General features: G+C 45.0%; 1 protein-coding gene across 8 annotated transcripts in view; it reads right to left on the bottom strand.

Moving 5' to 3' along the window:
• The window catches only part of GRIA1 (glutamate ionotropic receptor AMPA type subunit 1), a 349,668-nt gene that overhangs the window by 40,441 nt on the left and 287,569 nt on the right, over window positions 1–21,658 (bottom strand). For 5 of the 8 annotated variants that reach the window (XM_027545891.1, XM_027545893.1, XM_027545888.1 and 2 more), the window contains 2 exons: window positions 5,370–5,568; window positions 783–1,051 (listed from right to left, as the gene is read on the bottom strand). In XM_027545891.1, coding sequence (XP_027401692.1) covers window positions 783–1,051; window positions 5,370–5,568 — 468 coding nt within the window. The remainder of the gene's footprint in view (window positions 1–782; window positions 1,052–5,369; window positions 5,569–21,658) is intronic. The other 3 variants (XM_027545889.1, XM_027545894.1, XM_027545890.1) reach the window with 1 other exon arrangement.

Below are 21,658 nucleotides of genomic sequence, written 5' to 3' on the forward strand. Positions count from 1 at the left end.
ACTTAAAACCACTTTAAACCTAGGAAAGGATTAGGTGATTAGCCTCTCTTTATAGATGAGGATACTAAAGGTCGGGGAGATATGTCTTACCTTTTGTAAGACAGTCATTAGTAAATCTCAAAGTTAAATCTAGGCCTTTTGACTTTAGTTCTATAAGACTCTGCCATAAGTCTTTGGTATGCATACCAGAGGCTCTTAATGTGAAAATAAAGTCCTCTTTGTTTCTTTCCTGAACTACCTACTTCTTTCTCGAGAAATCAGCATCAAGGACAGAATGGGTGCTGACACTCAATTGGTGTCATTTCAGTTTCCGTGGCTAGAATCTTAGGACTCAAATGACTTGATTTTTCATTTGCCCCACGTGTTTGTTTCTTTGGAGACACACATTACAAACCACCTTCGGTCAAAGTATCCAGGTTGCTGGAGAACCCTGTTTGTGGCCTAGTTGGATGTGGAGGTGTCTGGTAAAGGGTGGCATGTTACAAGTCACATGAGAGAAACACAAGGTTCATCAATGTTGAACACTGGGAGGGGTGAGACGAGGCATGGAGAGGGAACACGCGGGCAGTGACAGTCAGAGCAAGCTGAGGCCCCAGGGTCCATTTCCAACCTCCGGGCTGAAGATCGCAGGTGGCTGGAATCTCCCAGGCCCACAGGTATCCAAGAAGAGACCTCTCGACAGCTCCCGTGTGGCACTGGAGCCCTGTGGCAGACACGGCAGCTTCCTTTCTGAGGCAGGGAGGGGAGAGGGAGTACCAAGGAAGCAAATCTTGGCTACTTACCTCAGGGCGGACCCCTTGGGCGTTGCAATGCCATAGCCTTTGGAATCCAAGTTACCTCCCACCTTCATGGTGTCACAGGGTTTCCGCTGCTCAATGTACTCATTCATGGTGGACTCTAGAAGGTAGGCGTATTTGCCTTTGGATTTCCTTACTCGGATCATCCCCTCCTCTGTGGTCCGCACAAACACGGATGGCTCTGCTGACTTCATGTACGTCCACATCTTCTCAAACACGGCGATTTTAGACCTCTGGCCGGGGACAGAACAAAGCTGGAATGAAGCATGGGCTGCACTTGGCATGGAGGTCGGCGCACACACACTAATGAAAGAGCTGAATGTGGCTTGATCACACATTCATGAGCGAGATTAGCTCAGGAAGAAACAAATTATGAGTGATTGCAAAATAAGAGGCTCTAATTAGTACCAGTAGGCTCCGAAGTACAAATATCTTGCAAATACAGAATGAATAGGAGAACTCAGGATCTTTTAATTACTGCTAAGTAGTTAGATTCCTCTTAAACATGGGAAGAATTAAGAAACTGGGGCTCTGTCTGACTCTTAAAGACATCAAAGGACCTATCTGTTGTTCAATAAGGTCATATTTACACAGTCCTGAAGAAGTGGAGAGCTGACTACAGTTGGAATCTGAGTACATCATTGAAAGACAACAATAAAGAATTTTTAGACCATAGGTGCCAAGTTACAGTCATCTCGTATTGCAAGACTGTTCTCAGAATGTAATTTGTTGTCCGATAAAGTTAATAACTTGGGACTTGATATGGTCTTCTGCTAACATTTCAAAAGCCTCTATACCCAGCCAAGCTGCTTTCCTCATTTCCTCCTGAACTCATTTTAGACCTTCCTTCCTTTGTGACTTCAACTCATTTGTTCACTCCCCTGGAGATGCTGGTTCTCTCCAGCCACATTCCGCTCATTATCTCACAGGTCAGAACAAGTAGTGTGTATTCTGAGACTATCTTGGCTCCAAGGACAATAGTTCTCAAATTCCAGTGGGCACCAGCATCCTGTATGGAGACTGTAAATATGCAGGCCACAGGCTCTAAACCTAGAGATTTTGATTCGGCAGGTCTGGGGTGGGGCCTAGAATAAATCTTTTTCAGAAGCTCCCCATGTGATTCATCTGTATGGCCTGTGTGCCCTCACTTGAGAAGGAATGTTGTGAGGATTGATACTCCTCTAGGACACACAGTCCGGTCACTTACTGGATATCCAGGCTAGACTGTTAAGGATTGAGAGCCATTCACACTTGGGCACAGGTCTCAAGTTTGTGGGCACTGCCTGGGGATAGGGGACATCTTTCCTTCCGTGAGTCCTTCACAGAATCTAACCTTTCATCCAGCAGACTCCTGGTCAGGGTCCATGATCCAGGATGAAAATCAGCATTGTCCTGTGTGACGTTATTCCCAAAAAGCGTCCCTTCACTGGCAGGTATTAAATAGATGTATGTTAGGGCTACTGATGTCCAGCTTTTGAAAATGCTTTGTAAATGGACAAGTGTTAAACACATATGTTCATGTGTGTGTGAGTGTGTGTGTGTGTGCATGTGTGCTTAGTTGTGTCAGACTCTTTGTGACCCCGTGGACTTTAGCCCATCAGGCTCCTCTGTCTATGGAATTTCCCAGGCAAGAATACGGGAGTGGATTGCCCTTTCCTCCTCCAGGGCATCTTCCCGACCCAGGGATTGAACCCAGGTCTCTTGCATTGGTAGGTGGATTCTTTACTGCTGAGCACCTGGAAAACCCTAAACACATAAAAGGGACTATATTTTTAAGCTTTTTATTTTGTATTGGAGTATAGGCAATTAAATTCTCCAAGCCAGGCTTCAGCAATACGTGAAATGTGAACTTCCAGACGTTCAAGCTGGTTTTAGAAAAGGCAGAGGAACCAGAGATCAAATTGCCAGCATCTGCTGGATCATCGAAAAAGCAAGAGAGTTCCAGAGAAACATCTATTTCTGCTTTATTGACTATGGCAAAGCCTTTGACTGTGGGGATCACAATAAACTGGAAAATTCTAAAAGAGACAGGAATACCAGACCACCTGACCTGCCTCTTGAGAAACCTGTATATAGGTCAGGAAGCAATAGTTAGAACTGGACATGGAACAACAGACTGGTTCCAAATAGGAAAATGAGTATGTCAAGGCTGTATATTGTCACCCTGCTTATTTAATTTATATGCAGAGTACATCATGAGAAACGCTGGACTGGAAGAAACACAAGCTGGAATCAAGATTGCCGGGAGAAATATCAATAACCTCAGATATGCAGATGACACCACCCTTATGGCAGAAAGTGAAAAAGAACAAAAGAGCCTCTTGATGAAAGTGAACGAGAACAGTGAAAAAGTTGGCTTAAAACTCAACATTCAGAAAATGAAGATGATGGCATCCGGTCCCATCACTTCATGGCAAATAGATGGGGAAACAGTGGAAACAGTGGCTGACTTTATTTTTGGGGGCTCCAAAATCACTGCAGATGGTGACTGCAGCCATGAAATTAAAAGACGCTTACTCCTTGGAAGGAAAGTTATGACCAACCTAGATAGCATATTCAAAAGCAGAGACATTACTTTGCCAACAAAGGTCCATGTAGTCAAAGCTATGGTTTTTCCAGTAGTCATGTATGGATGTGAGAGTTGGACTATAAAGAAAGCTGAGCGCCGAAGAATTGATGCTTTTGAACTGTGGTGTTGGAGAAGACTCTGGAGAGTCCCTTGGACTGTAAGGAGATCCAACCAGTCCATCCTAAAGGAGATCTGATCTGTCCTGGGTATTCATTGGAAGGACTGATGTTGAAGCTGAAACTCCAATACTTTGGCTGCCTGATGCGAAGAGCTGACTCATTTGAAAAGACCCTGATGCTGGGAGAGATTGAGGGAAGGAGGAGAAGGGGATGACAGAGGATGAGATGGTTGGATGGCATCACCGACTCAATGAACATGAGTTTGGGTGAACTCAGGGAGTTGGTGATGGATGCCTGGTGTGCTGCGGTTCATGGGGTTGCAAAGAGTCGGACATGACTGAGGAACAGTACTGAACTGAACTGATAGGCAATTAACAATGTTGTGATAGTGTCTGGTGGACATGAAAGGGACTCAGCCATACAAAGGGAATATATTTTTTAAAGACAGTTACTACTAGAGTCAGGCAACCTATCTAATCTAGTGATTAATATATAGATTACAGATTTCTTTATACATGTAATATGTCATTATTCCTCACACACAATATCAGGATTATTTTCTTGATATCAACAGGAGTTGGCAAAATACTGACATACATTTAGGTTGTTGTTTGAGCCAGCTCATCTCTAAAGATATTTGGGCCCAGGAAAATTCTAGCTCTCAAGGAAAAATGAATGGAGATAGTTACTGGGAATGTTAGTGAAGCATTTAGTAGAGGGAGTTGTAAGATAGTCTTTAATCAAGTAAACTAGGTGATTTGTTTCATAAGTGGGCACCAGTGTGAGCATTGGCTTGGGGGTGAAGAGCCCTGGGTTCCAGGCTTCTATCTACTGCTAACTTTCCCTATTTGTTCTATGAGGAGTTTCAGTATGGTCACCTTTCAGTTCCTTGCTAACTTGAAATATTTGATTCTTTACATGAAGATTCATCATTCAAGCAACAATGTCCTGGGGAGGGGGAAAAAAAAAGAAAGGAGAAAAGGGATGGAGGATCTCAAATTAGGAAAAGAAATACCCCTGACCAATCATGGGATCTACAGTATATTGAATATTCTCTTATAGGAAACTGAGAAATAGATAAAATCAGCTGTGCCCAGATTCTCAGATCACCTTCCAGGCCCAGAACCAACAAAGCACACAGCAGGGCAATTGCAAGATGCAATTTGACCTGACAGGATGGTCACAGCGGGGAGCGGGGCTGCAGACAGGCTGAGCTGCAGAGTGCTCTGGGCAACAGTATGCGGAAAATTAATATGTCCCCTCCGCCTCACCCCAGTGCTCCCGGCACCAAGGCTGCACTCACAGTCTCCGGGTGTGAACTATCAGGAAAATCTCATCTCCAGGAACACAAAGACAGCGTGGCAGGGAGGATGGGAAAGCAGGCTTGGGGTGTTTGTTCTCAGATCTCTCTATCAGTTGCAGCTCCCACGGCCCTTCACACATCTTAATTAACTGTCGATGGAGGACTGAGTGACTCTGGGTTGGGGCTGCCAAGGAGCTCTCGGCTGCCATGGGGATGACAAGCTGGATTTTTCAGAGATTAAAAAAAAACCAACTGTTCCTAATTAGTTACTAACAAGACTAAAGGTGCCGGTGGGAGCAGGAAGGGAATTGTATATCATACACTCTGCAGTCCTCAAAGCACTTGGTATGGACTAGGGTATGTGAGGGGGTCTAATTCAGTGGAAGAGCTTTGAAGTGTCCATGAATATAGAAATGGAGGGTGTTTGGGGGATCTGTATAAAGCTGAGAAACGTTCTCAGTGTCCCTGGCATACACTCACTTAAGCAGTTGCCTGTAATCTCGTGCTCTCTGAGAGGGATATTTTAATGACCGTATTGGTTCCCTTCTGTGGAAGTGCCCCTGGGCAAGGGATGTCCCTACCCTGAAGAACTCCTTCGTAGATCCCGCTTCTAGGGTCCCGTAAGCGATTTCTGTCTGCTTTGCTAGGTCCTCAGCACTCTCGATGGGAGACACCATCCTCTCCACTGTCAGGAAGGCGGCCAGGTTGGCTGTGTAGGAGGAGATGATGATCAAGGTGAAGAACCACCAGACGCCGCCCACGATGCGGCCGGACAAGGACCTGCAGGCCAAGGGAAGAGATATCAGAAGCACAGACATCAATTATAGAAGGCTGTGTGACAGGTGGCGCTAGTGGTAAAAAACCCAGCTGCTAATGCAGGAGACAAAAGAGACGTGGGTTTAATCCCTGGGTTGGGAACATTCCCTGGAGGCAATGGTAACCAACTCCATTATTCTTGCCTGGAGAATCCTTTGGACAGAGGAGCCTAGCAGGCTACAGTCCACAGGGTTGCAAAAAAGTCAGAGATGACTGAGCGACTTAGCACGCACAAACGTGGGCGGGGCCAAGGGCTGGCCCCAGCTCATCAGCAGAGCTGGCAAGCCCTACTGCACCCTTCTCTTCTGTCAGCAGAGTGTGAGAATCCAAATGTCAGAGCCTCCTGTGCATTTTCGTTCCTTATCGTGGATGATGACTTGTGGGGTTGCCATTCAGGGGTGAGACAGCTCTGCAAGCACATCTTCACACTCACTGTCACACATGCATACACATCGAGACACATGCCAACAAAGAGATATGCCAACACTTGCCCATGAAATCACCAACACGTATAAACATCCTGTTATGTGCAGTTACATATACACCAAAAGTATGAGCATACATATATGAATGCAATGCATTTACACACACGATGCACACATTTGATCATGTCCAGAAATATTTTCAGACTGCCTTCTAGCCAATGCCCTCCTGGCTGGCAAAGGCCACCAAAATGATGGATTAGAAGAAAGGGAGGGGAGATCATTTTAGAAAGAAAAGACACCACCAGCATTCTGTCCAGCCACTTCGGGGAATGTCACTTGTTGAGTGCAGGCACAGTTCCCTTACCACGGTGAAAGAGAACTTGACTGAAGTAAAAGACAAATGATAGTCTAATCTGGATCAAAGTGGTAAATATGACAATCATATATGAGAAATTCATCCTTGAGATTATTGTCCTGTTCTCCTCTCTCATTCGGAGAAGGCAATGGCAACCCACTCCAGTACTCTTGCCTGGAAAATCCCAGGGATGGAGGAGCCTGGTAGGCTGCAGTCCATGGGGTCGCTGAGGGTCGGACACAACTGAGCGACTTCACTTTCACTTTTCACTTTCATGCATTGGAGAAGGAAATGGCAACCCACTCCAGTGTTCTTGCCTGGAGAATCCCAGGGACCAAGGAGCCTGATGGGCTGCCGTCTATGGGGTCGCACAGAGTTGGACACTACTGAAGCGACTTAATGCTAATGCTAATGCTCCTCTCTTATTCCCAAAGCTGTGAAGAGAAACATGACCAGCCAAGAGTTCTACTGTGACTGTTTGGATTTAGCTAGGAGATTTCAAGTCCAGGGCTTCCCAAAGATATTACCAGTGACGTTGATGTTATATGGGCTGATTTTATGTGGTGGCCAGACGTGGCATCAAGTCAGACTCAATCAGATAGTGACAAAGTTATTCCATTACTCCTTCCATCCTGCTCAGTTTGTTAAGGAAGTGTCATCCCGAAGCTGCTGTACCCTTAATCCCTTTATAACATGTACTCTGACAGCCTCAAGCTCAGGGGTGACAATGCTTAACGAGAACCTCATGCTTAACAACGAGAGCAATCACTAGTCCAAACCACCAAGTTTTACTGATAAAGAAACTCAGGAGTCCCAAGTCACACGCACCCAGGCCTGCTGGCTGGCTTGATTGTTGAGACCTTGTCACCCTCTCTGTATTATTCCCACATTCCTGTCTGTTCCACTTTGCTTTGGTTCCTGGGAGATTCCTTTTCACTCTAGGCAGGCAGTGTTCACCCCAAGAAAACCAACAAATACTTATTGCTTGTTCTATGGATGGCACTGTCCTAGATGCTTCAGAGGAAGAGGGACATAAAAGGAGACTTGTTCAAAGGAGTGAAAGCATGAAAGTGCAACGAAACCATGCCCTTTGAAGAACAGCTGCAGGAAGAGGGGAGGCTGTACAGGAAGAAGAGACTTGGAGAGGTGTGTTCACTGAAGGACTGACATGAGGCTTGTGCCACATGACCTTTTCCAGGCGCATTTGGCAGAAGTTACAGGAAACAGATGCTGTCTGAATAGGAGGGGGATGTTTTGATGGCAACGGTGGCTATTATGGGGGTAAGAGAGAGTTTCCCCATTTCTGAAGATGTTCAAGTGATAAATCATTTATAGAGATGTACTTGGTGCCCACCCATGGTTCTCCAGGGTACTAGGTGCTAGGGACACAAAATAAACCAGATAGAGGAAGGACCAAGCATCACATGGGACCAGAGACCAACTGCTTCCTCTTACACACCTAGCTCTGACATTGTGTGTTTGAAATCATTAGTAGGTAAGCCAGGATGCATGGATTCTTTTGGACAGTTAAGCAAGATGAGACACATAGAGGCAAATCGTTTTCCTAATGCCCGAGGAGTCATACGCAGTTGGACTCCAGATCATACTAGTCTTCTGATGACTGGTCCAATGTTCTGTTCACCTTCTGTGCTGTGTGTTAAGTCGCTTCAGTTGTGTCAGACTCTTTGCGACCCCATGGACTGTAGCCTGCCAGGCTCCTCTGTCCATGGGTTTCTCCAGGCAAGAAACTGGAGTGGGTTGCCATGTTCTCCCTCGAGGGATCTTCTTGACTCAGGGATCGAACCTGCATCTCTTACGTCTCCTGTGTTGGCAGGCGGATTCTTTACCACTAGCCCTGTTATAGGTGTGCAGGGTTGTGAGAAGATGCTTCTTTTCCAATTCTGGATGATCACAAGGGCACTTGAACTGGATTTCTTGTTTCCATTCAACTCCCAACCCCCCATCTTCCCACTCCTCTGCCTAATCAGCTCGCCACAAGGCAGCCTGCATGATCTTTTGAAAAACATTGATTACATCCTTTCTTTGTTGCTTAAAACCCATCAGAGCTCTCCTCTTACACTTGGAATAAAATTCAACTCCTCAGTGGCCCTGTGTGGTCTGGCCCTTGGTTCTCTCACCATTGCCGTTACAACATGGATTCTGTAACTCCAGTCACACAGAAATTTGTTTGATCCTTCATACTCAAAAGCCTCTCACCCTTAGCACACGCTGCTCTTTCCCGTGATCAATGCATCAACCCTATTCATCCTTCAGACCTCAGCCTAGTCCTCACTCTTTCAGCGTTCGAGCTTATGACTTTCAGATCCCCATGCAGCTCACATCACAGTTGATGTCTGACATCTATTTGTGTGAGTGACTGTCAGTTGTGCCCCTCGAGCATGTTCTCTGCGAGAGTAAAGGAACTTACAGCTCTTTTGTGCCCTGTGGAATCTCTAGCACCCAGTACACACTCAGCCTCAATAACAAGTGAATTGCATGGATGCCACCTCTTTTAGAACTGGATGGCTCCATTCATGTTAGACTCTAGAGCTCAGGAATAACTTTCAGGGCCAGGATAATTCTAACCTGCTTATGTCTCACCATGTCTGGAGTCATGGCCCCAAACTGTGTGTTCAGGATAGCCACATTATGTGAACTGAGAGACCCAGCTAAGGTTTCCCCACTTGGGGCTCATCTGGTGAAGCTCAAAGTCTTTCCAAGAAAGGTCCTGGACTGTGGGTCCCTTTTCCCTGTTCTTTAATGAATATTTATCAGCTGGGTGTTGAGAGAAGCATACCCTATAGAGGATTCCCCACATCCCCCTACTTGATGAAGATAGCAAAGAAAAATTCTTCTGCTCCACAGCCAGAAGAATAACTGTCATCGTGGAATAGCTGAGGGGCTGGGAGAAGGGGCTCTTTAAAATGAGACATGATTCCAGTGCTTTGTTTATATTCAGGCTATAATATGGAACTTGAGTGTGAGTGAACCCCCTTTCAGTTCAGACCTGGCACAGGCAAAGCTGAGCCTCCACGTGAGAAGTCTGTATGTTCCCAGCTCCATCCCAGAGGCAGGGAGCTGGAGTTATTTAATATTAGAAGCTAGGACTGGCAGTGAGAGTCTTTGCTGCTTCAGTGACCAGCCCCGTATCCTTGGCAAGCTGCCTACCTGGCTGGGCATCAGTCTCCTTCCCGTTTAGTGGGTGAGACTAACCCTATCTCATGGTGGGAAACCAGAATTTTCAGAACTAGAAAGATTCTTAGTCCATTTTTTTTTTCCTTTAATGGATACAAGCTATTGCAATTCAAATGGTAGAGGGGAAAGTACTCTGAAAAGTGCTGTTGAAACAGAAGACATTATTTTGATGATGATGATGTTTCCCCCAGGGAGTCACAGGGCAAAGAACCACTTTTCTTAGTAGGGATGGAACAACTGTAATCTGAACCCGTTGAAGTTCTGCGTAATCACCTGAATTTTATTAGTCTTGTAACTTGGCATAGCTCTTCACCTGAATTTTATTAGTCTTATAATATGGCATAGCTCTTTGCCAAACTTCCTAGGTGATTGAGGAAACACTATGTTCCCCCAGAACTGGCCACAATTTATGTGGCTTGTTGGACTTTTATCTTACTTGAACTTGATTCATAGTCCTGTAGACAGGAGGGGAATGAATGCTCCCATCTGACAGACCAAAGAACCACAGGTCAGGGACATAAAGGGACTTGTCCAGGGTCACGCAGTGAGGCAGAGCTGGGACTAGGACCCAGGACTTTGTATTTCCTGTCCACTCCAGTCACTGCAGAGTACTCCCTACTTCACCAACTTATGATCTGTTTGTAGAAGGACGTGGACTTCCTCACCCCATGACGACTCTATGATGCTGGATCATGGCCAACACTCACCTCTTTTTTTTTTTTTTTTTTTTACTTTGGGACTATTTTGATTGATTGATTGAAGTATAGATGATTTACAACATTGTATTAATTTCTGCTCTATAACAAAGTGATTCAATTATGCACCTATTCATCCTTTTTTAATATTCTCTCCTATTGTGGTTTATCATAGGACTGAATATAGTTCTCAATACTATTCAGTAGGATCTTGTTTATCCATTCTGTGTGTAATAGTTTACATCTGCTAACCCCGGTTTCCCACTCCATCCCTTCCCCAACCCCTTCCCCTTTGGCAGCCAGATTCCTGTTCTCTATGGCCTTGAGTCTTTTTCTGTTTCATGTAGATTCATTTGTGTCCAATTTTAGATACTACATATAGGTGATACCATATGATATTTATCTTCCTCTGCCTGACTTCACTCATTATGACACTCTCTAGGTCCATCCACGTTGCTGCAAATGGCATTATTTCATTCTTTTTATGGCCGAGTAGTATTCCATTGCATATGTGTACCATCTTCTTTATCCGTAAAGATAAAGAAGATGGACATTGAGGTTGTTTCCCTGTCTTGGCTGTTGTGAATGGTGCTGCTATGAACATAGGGGTGCATGCATCTTTTGGATTAAATTTTTGTCTGGATATATGCCCAGGAATGTTCACCTCTCGTAATGTTCCCCAGAACCTTGGGAATCCACACAAAGCAGTTTGGCCACCATCATCTTCACAGAATTAGAAACCTGTTTGCATTTTTGTTGTTGTTGTTGAATAGCAAGTCACTACAAGTTTAGTAACTCACTGATGATCTCCTAGTTCTGTAGGTCAGAAGTCTGAGTGAGGGTGTCTAGACGCTACTCAGCGTCTCACCAGGCTGAAATCAACGTATTGGCTGGGGCTGTGGCTCTCATTTGGAGGTTGGGTCTTCTTTTATGCTCACTGGCTGTTTGCAGAACTCATCTGCTTGTGGTTGTGGGAATGAGGCCATCATTTCCTTGTTGGCTGTCCACCAGGGGCTGGTCTCAGCTCCTGGAAGCTGCCAGCGTCCCTCATCATCTGCCCCCTCCACCTTCAAGCAAGTGAGAGTGTGGCAAATCCCTTAACTCTTCCAATTTTTCTGACTTCTAGCTCTGGAGAAAACGCTCTGCTTTTAAAGGGCTTATCAGATTGGGTGACGGCCATCTGGATAATCTTAAAGTCAACTGGCTTGGGACTTCAATTACATTTGTCAAGTCTCTTCACAGGAGTACCTAGGTTTGGGTTTGGATCACCAAGAGACAGGAACTTTTTGAACTGCATGTATCATACTGATTATTCACTCATTTTACAAGCATTGCTTATACAATAGGTACTGTTGGGCACAGGGGCTGGGGGAGATAAAAGTGAATACACCACAGTCTCTTCCTTCCAGGAAGAAAATGAGAAAGTGGTGGGCAAACAGAGGCTTTGGGGTCAGATACTTTGATTCTCTGTGGAGTGTTGTGTTTGGAGCAGAGTCTGGAGCATAGCGATCACTCAGTAAAGCCAGTTGACTTTAAGATTATCCAGATGGTGTATTTATATCACTATGTTATATAAATATAATAAACAGTAATTGTAGCTTTATCTTGATCATGTGGCAAGTAAGAAAGCAATACTAAGGGAACACAGAAGCGTTTGCTAAGCAGAGGTTGGGAAAAGTTACCAGTGGAGGAGAAACTTGTACTGGGTTTTGAAGTATGAGTAGGAGACTGCCAAGGTGGAAGAAGGGAGGGGGGCTAGAGATAAGAAGGAGCTGAGTGGGGTATCACCTTCTCTGTGAACTTCCCTGCCTTTGCCATCAGAGCACTGGGTAGCCCTTTCTGTATCTGTGTTATACCACGATCATTCTGCTCTTAAAATTCTAACCATGCTGGGGTGATGATTTAAGATGTCACTATGATTATTTATGGTATTTACTCTTTAACACTGATGATGATGGGTTGAACTAAAACAGAGCCCATAGATAGTGGGAGAAGTAGGCTGACTGGAGAGGTGAAGATATATAAGGATTTGATGATCCATAGGGGCAGAGGCAGTGAGAGAGAGAAATGCTCAATTGCCAGTCCTTGCCCACCGGGTAAATGCATTCTGACGTGGCCTGGGGAGCCAGATGCTGCCTGCTAGATGCTGGTCTCCTCTGGAAAATGACATTTTTTCCCTTTGGTCAGTGAGACACTAAGCATACCATTAAATGCATAACTTGGTGCTAATGAAAGACAGAAAGGATCTGGCTAGACCATCTTTGGGTTCTGATAGTTAGCATTTCCTTCTGGGGCATGGATTCGGATTCACCACAGGCCTTTAAATGTGTATTTCTAAATCTCATAGCTTGGATTTACCTTTCTAGATGAGGTAGTGGGCATTTTTTTTTTTCTATAAAAGGCCAGGTAGTAAATATTTCAGGCTTTGAAGGCCTTATAGTCTCTGCTGTACTCCTCATCCCTGCTGGTGTAGTGTGAAAATAGCCACAGAAAATGTGCACACACGTGCACATGGCTGGGTTCCATTACAACTTGCATCACAGAAACAGCAGGCTGGATGTAGCCTGTGCCCTGTAGTTCAGTGACTTCTGCCCTCAGTCTTACTCTGAATTGCAGAGATCTTTGATTGAAGTGGATACACTATTTTGACATTTATTTTTTTAATCATCTATCCAGTTATTAGGCTTCCCAGGTGGCGCAGTGGTAAAGAATCTGCCTGCCACACGAGAGGCTTAGGTTTCGATCCCTGGGTCTGAAGTTCCCCTGGAGTAGGAAATGGCAACCTCCTGGAAGGCTCCGGAGCCTGGCAGGCTACAGTCCATGGGGTCACAAAGTGTTGGACCTGACTGAGTGACTGAGCATGCATCCAGTTATTAGTACCACTCACAAACACCTAAAGTATTACAGTGATCCATTTGCCAGTTACTTTTGTGCTATCCTCGTGGAGAAAGGTGAACGCATTGTTTCAGAGAATAGGCTCAGGGGCCAGACAAGACAGGATGGTCCTGCCTTGTTAACTTATTGGTTGTATGATATTGGGCAAGTCATTCAATCTCTTTGTGTTTGTTTCTTCATAAAATGGAGTGCTAGTACTCATCTTGAAGGTATTAGTAATGAGAAAGAAAAAAGTACCAATGAAGCCTGTAGCTCAGGGCCTGGAATGGGGAGAGTGTTTCAGGATGGAGGTGTGCAGATGGTGTTTGGAGCAATGTCCTGGTTGCAGGTGGGGCAGCGGGTGCTGTGGCCAGGGGCCTTTAGGAAAGCAGATACATGGGGTCAATGTAGGGAGTGGAACGGCGTTAAACAGGAAATTAGCTTCTGATCTCATCAATCTCCCCCCTGCCCAGGACATCTGTCACAAGGAGTTAGATATGGACATTCTTCTTTATTTCAAAAGCTTTATCCAAGATGAAGGAGATAGAAGGGACACCTCCTGTGTGCCTTCATTCAGCTGAGCTCAAGAGATCACTGAACTCAAGCTATTTCCCTTGGTCATCTGCTTCAAGTGGCTATTTTTAAAAAGTAATGGAAACAGGAGCATGAAGGCAAGGACTTGGATGGCCCTCCTCTAAATTACTGAGAGATAAAGGTCCATCTTGACTAATTATTCAGCTGAGCTATGTTCAGAGAGAGGCTCACTTGGTATCAGGCCTTGAGGTTCCCAGGCTGGGGTAAATAACTGGCCAACCACAACAATTCCACTGATGAGTCCCCTTCATCCAAGATGCTATGCCTGAGTGGCAAAGCATCCCATTTTCACCAGCTGCAGATCACGCAGCACTTCCCTGGTAGAGTGGAAGTGAGTCATGTTAATTGCCCAGCTGCTGGTCACTGTGTTCCAGCCCCAGAGGAGGGGGCAGGTCTGGGCTCGTGTGCCGAGTCCCAGGGTGGGAAACTGCGGGCTGGACAACAAGCTCCAACAAGAGCCTGGTACTCTTCCAGCAGAATTTGCTGAGCTGTGTTTTGAAGAGGGATGGTCTTATGTTCCTATTATTTTCCATTGAGATAAGCTTTAGGAGTGTAGTGTGGCCATAGTTCACAAAAGAATGCATGTAGGTCAATTTGTTCATTTTTTAATATTTACTGATTCTTTGGCTCACTCTCTAAGTTTCAGTCTCTATAACTGAAAATGGAGATCCTGAATTTCATCTCATGAATTGTGAGAATTTGATGAGCAAGTCAAATCTAGCTCAGATTCAGCAGGATCGAGATGTTCACTTGATGCATTGATGATGATGACATGGTGGTGGTGGTGGTGATGGTGATAATATAATGATGATGGTGGTCGTGGTGGTAGAGGTAGTGATGGAGGTGGTGATGGTGATGCTACAATGATGATGATGGTGCTGGTGGTGGTGATAATATAATGATGATGGTGGTCATGGTGGTGGTGGTAGTGATGGAGGTGGTGATGGTGATGATACAATGATGATGATGAATGACATGGTGGTGGTAATGGTGATAATATAATGATGGTGGTCGTGGTGGTGGTGGTAGTGATGGAGGTGGTGATGGTGATGAATACAATGATGATGATGACATGGTGGTGGTGATGGTGATAATATAATGATGATGGTGGTGGTGGTGGTGGTGATGGTGATAATATAATGATGATGGTGGTCATGGTGGTGGTGGTAGTGATGGAGGTGGTGATGGTGATGATACAGTGATGATGATGGTGGTGGTGGTAGTGACGATGATTTCTTCTGGCAACATTCTGCTTAGCTTCTAGGCTCCATGCTCTCTTTAGTCTCCGTGTACTTTGCAGGTTGGTCCTGCTTAGTCTCCTTTGTTGGCTCTTCCTTTCTTGCTTAATCTTAAGTTCCTATTGTGTCCAGAGCTCAGGCTTCAGCCCTCTTCCCATCCCTGTCTACCATCTTACCACAGATGATCTCCTCCAAGCCCATAACTTTCATATGTGGATGCTGCTGCTGCTGCTGCTGCTAAGTCGCTTCAGTCGTGTCTGACTCTGTGCAACCCCATAGATGGAAGCCCACCAGGCTCCCCCGTCCCTGGGATTCTCCAGGCAAGAACACTGGAGTGGGTTGCCATTTCCTTCTCCAGCGCATGAAAGTGAAAAGTGAAAGTGAAGTTGCTCAGTCGTGTCTGACCCTCAGCGACCCCATGGACTGCAGCCCACCAGGCTCCTCCGTCCATGGGATTTTCCAGGCAAGAGTACTGGAGTGGGGTGCCGTTGCCTTCTCCGATGTGGATGCTAACAGCTCCTAAATATCAGTCTCCTGTCCTTCTGAACATGAAGTGCTTATTCTTCTCCATCTTCCTCCTCTCAGGAAATGACACCGTTGTGCCCCTGCTATTTAGACCGAACACCAGGTGGACGTTCTGACTCGTCTCTTTCCCTCACCTCCAGTCCATCAAATCCAGTCATCCTCCACAGTCCCTGGTAACATTTGAGATACTATTGAATATATACTAGCACCACATTTCCTTGTTTCTTCCCTTGTTCTTGAACAACCTATGTCCACACAGTAGCCAGAGGGACCTTTTAAAGCTGTAAATAGGATCATGTTGTTTCCCACCCCACTTAAAATCTGTCACACTTAGAAAATAAAATCCAAATGCCTTGATCAGGTCAACTTCATCTGGCCCTCCTCTAGTCTCATCTGGTACCATCTTTCCTGCCATGGCTCTGCCCCAGCCTCATTGGCTTTGTTCTAGTTCCTAGAACACACCAAAGTCTTTCCCACATTAAGACATATGCAGTTGTTCCCCCACCTGGAACTTACTTCCCTGAAAGTGTCCCAGTGCCCAGGCTTCTGCTCAGACATCAGCTCCTCACATAAACCCCTCCAAGTAATCTCTCTGCCATCCAGCTTTCTCATCTGACCTTGTTTTCTTTTCTTCATAGCATTTATCAAAGTCTAATGTGTTCTTTAAATAACCATATATTTATTGATTTGTTTATTCATTATTATCTGTCTCCTGCCACTAAAATGGAAGTCCAGCGAGGGCAGGGGGCTTTGTCATTCACTGCTGTATCCCTGGAACCTAGCAGGGTGCCTAGCACATAGTAGGTGCTCATTGAACACATGCTGAATAAATGAAGGATGGCACAATGTTTATTGAGCACTGACTACATACCAAGCCTGATGAGAAATACTTAAGAAGTTTCTTCTTAAGAAAGTCAATTCAATGGAATAAATGTGACACACATGAAGCAATTGTGATACCTGGACTGGGGAGAACAGCATGGGGTGGGGAACAACACGATCCTATTTTCACTGATTAAGTGCTGTGAAAGTACAGAGGTGCGGAAAGCCATGCCCAACTGGGAAATCTGAAGAGGTGGCCTGAAAGAGGAGCCGTTTACTGGGGATACATAGGGCAGGCAGGCTTTGGGTGTTCTGAAATAGAAAGAAGGGTATTTTCTGGAGCAGGAACAGCTTGTACTATGGTGGGGACATGGGACAAGAACATGCCCACAGCATATTAACCGCCCAGCAGCAGCAGCCACTGTTCTGAGCACCTACTGTGAACTGCTTAGTGCATAGAATACTTGACATTCATTCTTCTAATGCCCATCATGCTCTTCAGGCCACACAAGCATATCCCACCCACTTTTTGATAAATGAGGAAACTGAGGGTCAGACAGATGAAATTATTAAGCCCACAAAGCAAGTGATGGAGCTTATGTGTGAACCTGGGTCCATTGAATTCCAGTGGTATGAGCTCATTGTGCAGAAAGTAGGTCCAGCTTGAACCAGGGCTGCCACCTCTCTCAAGGTTGCCCTTCTCAGGTCCCCAGTACCCCTTATCCATAATTCCTGGACACAAAGGAATGGGGGCATCACACTTGTGTTAGAAATGGAACTTCCTCCAACATACACTTTGTGGGGTAAGTTCTTAGAAAAAACCACTCTCTCTTTACAGCTGGCTGCCTGCTGAAGGCCATGGCACCCCACTCCAGTACTCTTGCCTGGCAAATCCCATGGCTGGAGGAGCCTGGTGGGCTGCAGTCCATGGGGTCGCTAAGAGTCGGACACGACTGAGTGACTTCCCTTTCACTTTTCTCTTTCATGCACTGGAGAAGGAAATGGCAATCCACCCCAGTGTTCTTGCCTGGAGAATCCCAGGGATGGGGGAGCCTGGTGGGCTGCCATCCATGGGGTCACACAGAGTCAGACACGACTGAAGTGACTTAGCAGCAGCAGCAGCCTGCTGGACAGCCCATAATACTCAAACATACGTTTTTCCTGTACCCTCCTGAGAGCCCCTACCCTTTGCTGGTCACCAGCTGATTTTACAGGTGAAATGGGTGCTGGGAGACTGGGCCTCTGCTTTGGTGGGTCAGGTGAGGGTCTGAATTGTCGTCTGTGGCCCAGCATATCTGTCATTCGAGGTCCTTAGAGTAGGCAGCAGATTTAGATGTGGGATGTTGTGGGCTTTTTAAAAATAGACCCCAACCCATTAGCAAATGGGAGAGAAAATAACAGTGCGTGCGTCTCCTTTAATTAATGTTTGTTTTGCTGCCACACAAGGCATGCATTATAAGAAGCTGTTTTACTTAAAATAACCAATTGAAAAGCCTCCATTTGTCAGGTATTTTTTCACCCTACCCAGTTCCCTGCAGACTCAGACCTTCTCACCCACGTATCCCCAGCCAAGCTGGTGGGGCAGCCCTGGAGGCTGAGAACAGCCTTCTTTCCTCACCCACAGCTCTCCCCATCATTTCATCAAGGGAACACTCGGTTCTCAGACATTGCAGACAGTTACGCCATAGGAATTCAGAAGTTGTACAGACCTCCTTCCTGTTCCATCCCTGCCATTTATTAATGGTGATTTAAGGCAGGTTATTGCATATTCCTGAGCCTCAGTTTCATCTATCCGTGAAATGGGGATAATAACAGAACCAACCTAAAAGCGTTGTTGTGAGGATGAGCTGTAATGTGCTTCACTGGCCACCTGGACCTGAGGAGGTACCTGGTTCAAACAGATACTACTGCTCTGAAATGAAAGATGCCCTGGCAGGAGATTTTCAGTTGCTGTTAAGTGAAAAAAAGCAGATTATAAAACACTCTACTGTATGACCAATTGGAAAATGAACTTTGGCAGATAAGTGGTCACAAGTGTGTAATCTAAGAAATTACTGAGTCAGCTGGGAGGCTAGATTATGGGCTCTTTTTTCCCCTTACCTTCTTTCTTCTGTTTTTCTGACTTTCTAAATGAATACCTGTAGAATTTATAATATGTAGAAAAACCTAGAATGTAACAGTTAAATTAAGGACTGTGGCATCATCCAACCTGGACTCAAATCCCAGCTTCCTCTCTCACTGTGTGACCTTGGGACGGTGACTTAGTTTCAGCTCATTCATCTGTAAAATGGAGATAATAGCAACACCCCCTCATGTCAGCACTGAATACAGTTGTTATTCTTTCCAGTAATTTGGTGGGTGGTGGGGGGTCAGGAAGAGGGACAGAAGGGACTGATGTAGTAGGGAGCTGAGGGACAGTCTCTCTGGGTGGGTGACATTTAAGTTGAGAGCTGAGGATTGAGAATGATCCAGCTGGGTGAAGAATCTGAAGGAACAGCTTTCTAGACAGAGGAGATGGGAAGAGCAAAAGTTCAGGGACAGGAAAGGGCTTCATATGTTCAAGGTAACTGGCAGCATAGGATGAGTGTGGAGAGTAAGGAAAGGACTAGATTGCGCAGAGCATCTGAAGCCAGGACATGAACTCTGTGTGTAATGATTAACCATCCAGCTGTTAGTGTCACCTCCTCCAAGAAGTCTGCCTGGTGGTGCTTCCTCTCCTCACTTCTCATTTCTTTGAACTCTGATTTTTCTTGCCAGTACCTTCCTTCATTCTGCTCTTTTGCACTGTTAGCACCATCCTAAATTATTAAATAATTTAAGGGCTTTTAGACTTCTTCACAATGATCTAGAACTCAGAACAGTCTCAGTATTTGTTAGTGAATTTGCATGAGGAATTCTATGAGGTTATAAACTGATTTCAAAAATCTTAGGAGCACTTATTTTTGAGAAACATGCATCTCAGATATCCATAATTCTTACATAATCATAAAATCATGTTTCCTCAGACCTGTGCTCTGCAAAGTGGTTGTCATAGAGCAAATTATTGCCTAAAGTTAAAATAATAAAACTGCATTTCTTTAAAAATATTACAAAAGGCTGGTCACAAATTTAGACTGAACTTAAGGTAATACATGGATATTATATAAAACTACTAAGTTTGTGGTAATTTGTTACCCAGCAATGGAAAATTGAAGTGACTAGAAATCACTGTGGAGTGTCCCTTCAAGCCATCCACCTCTTGTGTCTGCCTTTTGAGGGTGGCTACAGTAAATCCCTACCCAGTATCCTATTCTCGCTGGGTCCTCTACTTACCCTTTATGGAAAAAGGGAAAGTTCTCTGATGGAAGCCTGCAGTTAAGAGAAAAGGCTTCAGTGTCAGCCTGCTTGGGATCAAAAGCCATTCTGTCAAGAACTAAGTGATGACCTTGGACAAGTTACCTAACCACACGCAGCCTCAGTTCCTCACCTGGCAGGCAGGATGCAGTAAGCAGAAAATCAGCTGCCCAACACTCTGTGTCCCAGTCCCTAGGTCCTGTGAATGTGTTGCATTAGATGGCAAAATAGACTTCCAATAGAGTTAAGGTTGGAGGTGGAGGTGGAGGGTTAGTGGCTAAGTCATGTCCGACTCTTGAGACCCCATGGACTGTAGCCTGCCAGTCTCCTCTGTCTATGGGATTCTCTAGGCAAGAACACTGGAGTGCATTGCCATTTCCTTCTCCAGGGGATCTTTCTGACCTAGGAACTGAACCTAGGTCTCCTGCGTTGCAGGCAGATTTTTTACCAACTGAACTACAAGGGAAGCCCCAGAGTTAAGGTAAGGAACCTTAAAGCAGGCTGACCATCCAGGTGGACTCAGTGTAATCACACTGGTCCTTCAAAGAGGAAGACAATTGATCAGATAGATGAGACAGAAGAATAGCTAGGAGAGTTTTTAAGAGTGTAAGGTGTCCAACTCTTTGAGACCCTATGGACTATAGCTCATCAGGCTCCTCTGTCCATGGGATTCTCCAGGCAAGAATACTGGAGTGGGTAGCCATTCCCTTCTCCAGGAGATCTTCCCCACCCAGGAATCAACCCTGGGTCTCCTGCATTGCAGGCAGATTCTTTACCGTCTGCCACACCAGGGAAGCCCTAACAAACGTAAGAAACTTTTCTGGCTTTGAATATAGGGAAATATGGCCATAAGCCAAGGAATGAGGAAGCTGGGATGAGCCCTTAGCTGAAAGTCAGCAAGGAAACAAGGACCTGAATCCTACAACCATAGAAATTAAAAATTTTCAAAAGCCTCAATGAGTGAGGAAATGGATTTTGCCTTAGAGCCCTCTGAAAGGAACAGAGGCCAGCTGCCACCCTTATTTTAGCTCAGTGACACTTGTACTGGACTTTTGACCTACATAACTGTAAGATGACAAATGTGTGTTATTTTAAGCTGCTAAGTTTTGTTATGGCAGCAATAGAAAACAAATGCAGGAATGTTGTGAAGAATAAATACATGTACATCATACAGGATAGAGACAGGCACATAGGAAGCGCCTAATCTGTGCTATGTTTTCTCACTATTATTTTTATTAGTCATTCACTGCTTGGCCACACTGATCTTCACTATCTATTCTGAGTGCTCTCATTTGTGCATACCTCTTATCTTCTTATTTCTCTGTGCATGTCCCTAGATACCCTTTCCAACTTCAAAATCCATCTCAGATGACATATTCTCCAGGAGATTTTCTCAACCCCATTTAGTTGGGTGCAGTAGCTTCCAATGCAGCACATTTTTTGGCCACTTTGCTAGCTATTATATTTATTTAAGCCCTAGGTTAGATGAAGGATTTTCTCTCATTACTAAATTCTGTATGCTATGATATGTTTCACTGTGATCACAAAACGATTCCCCAAATCTTTTCTTAAAACAACCAAATAGATTTCTTTTTAAAAAGAATTTTCTTTTGTCATGGCAAGAACACTCAGTATGAGATTTATCTTCCTAACACATTTGCAAACATACAACACAGTAAACTATAGGCACACTGTTCTACAGCTGATCTCTAGAACTTACTAGTCTTGCTTATCTGAAACTATGCCTGTTGATTAGCAAGTTCCCCTCTTCCCCTCCGCTACAGTGTCTGGCAGCTACTACTGCACTGTTTGATTCTATGTACTGAGTTATTTTAGACTCCTCATATAATTGGAGTTATGCAACACTTACCCTTACGTGACTAGCTTATTTCACTTAGCCCAATATCTTCAAGTGAAAGTGAAGTTGCTCAGTCATGTCTGACTTTGCAACCCCATGGACTGTAGCCTACCACGCTTCTCCATCCATGGGATTTTCCA

This window comes from Bos indicus x Bos taurus, chromosome 7 (assembly GCF_003369695.1).
Source record: "Bos indicus x Bos taurus breed Angus x Brahman F1 hybrid chromosome 7, Bos_hybrid_MaternalHap_v2.0, whole genome shotgun sequence".
Classification (NCBI taxonomy): Eukaryota; Metazoa; Chordata; class Mammalia; order Artiodactyla; family Bovidae; genus Bos; species Bos indicus x Bos taurus.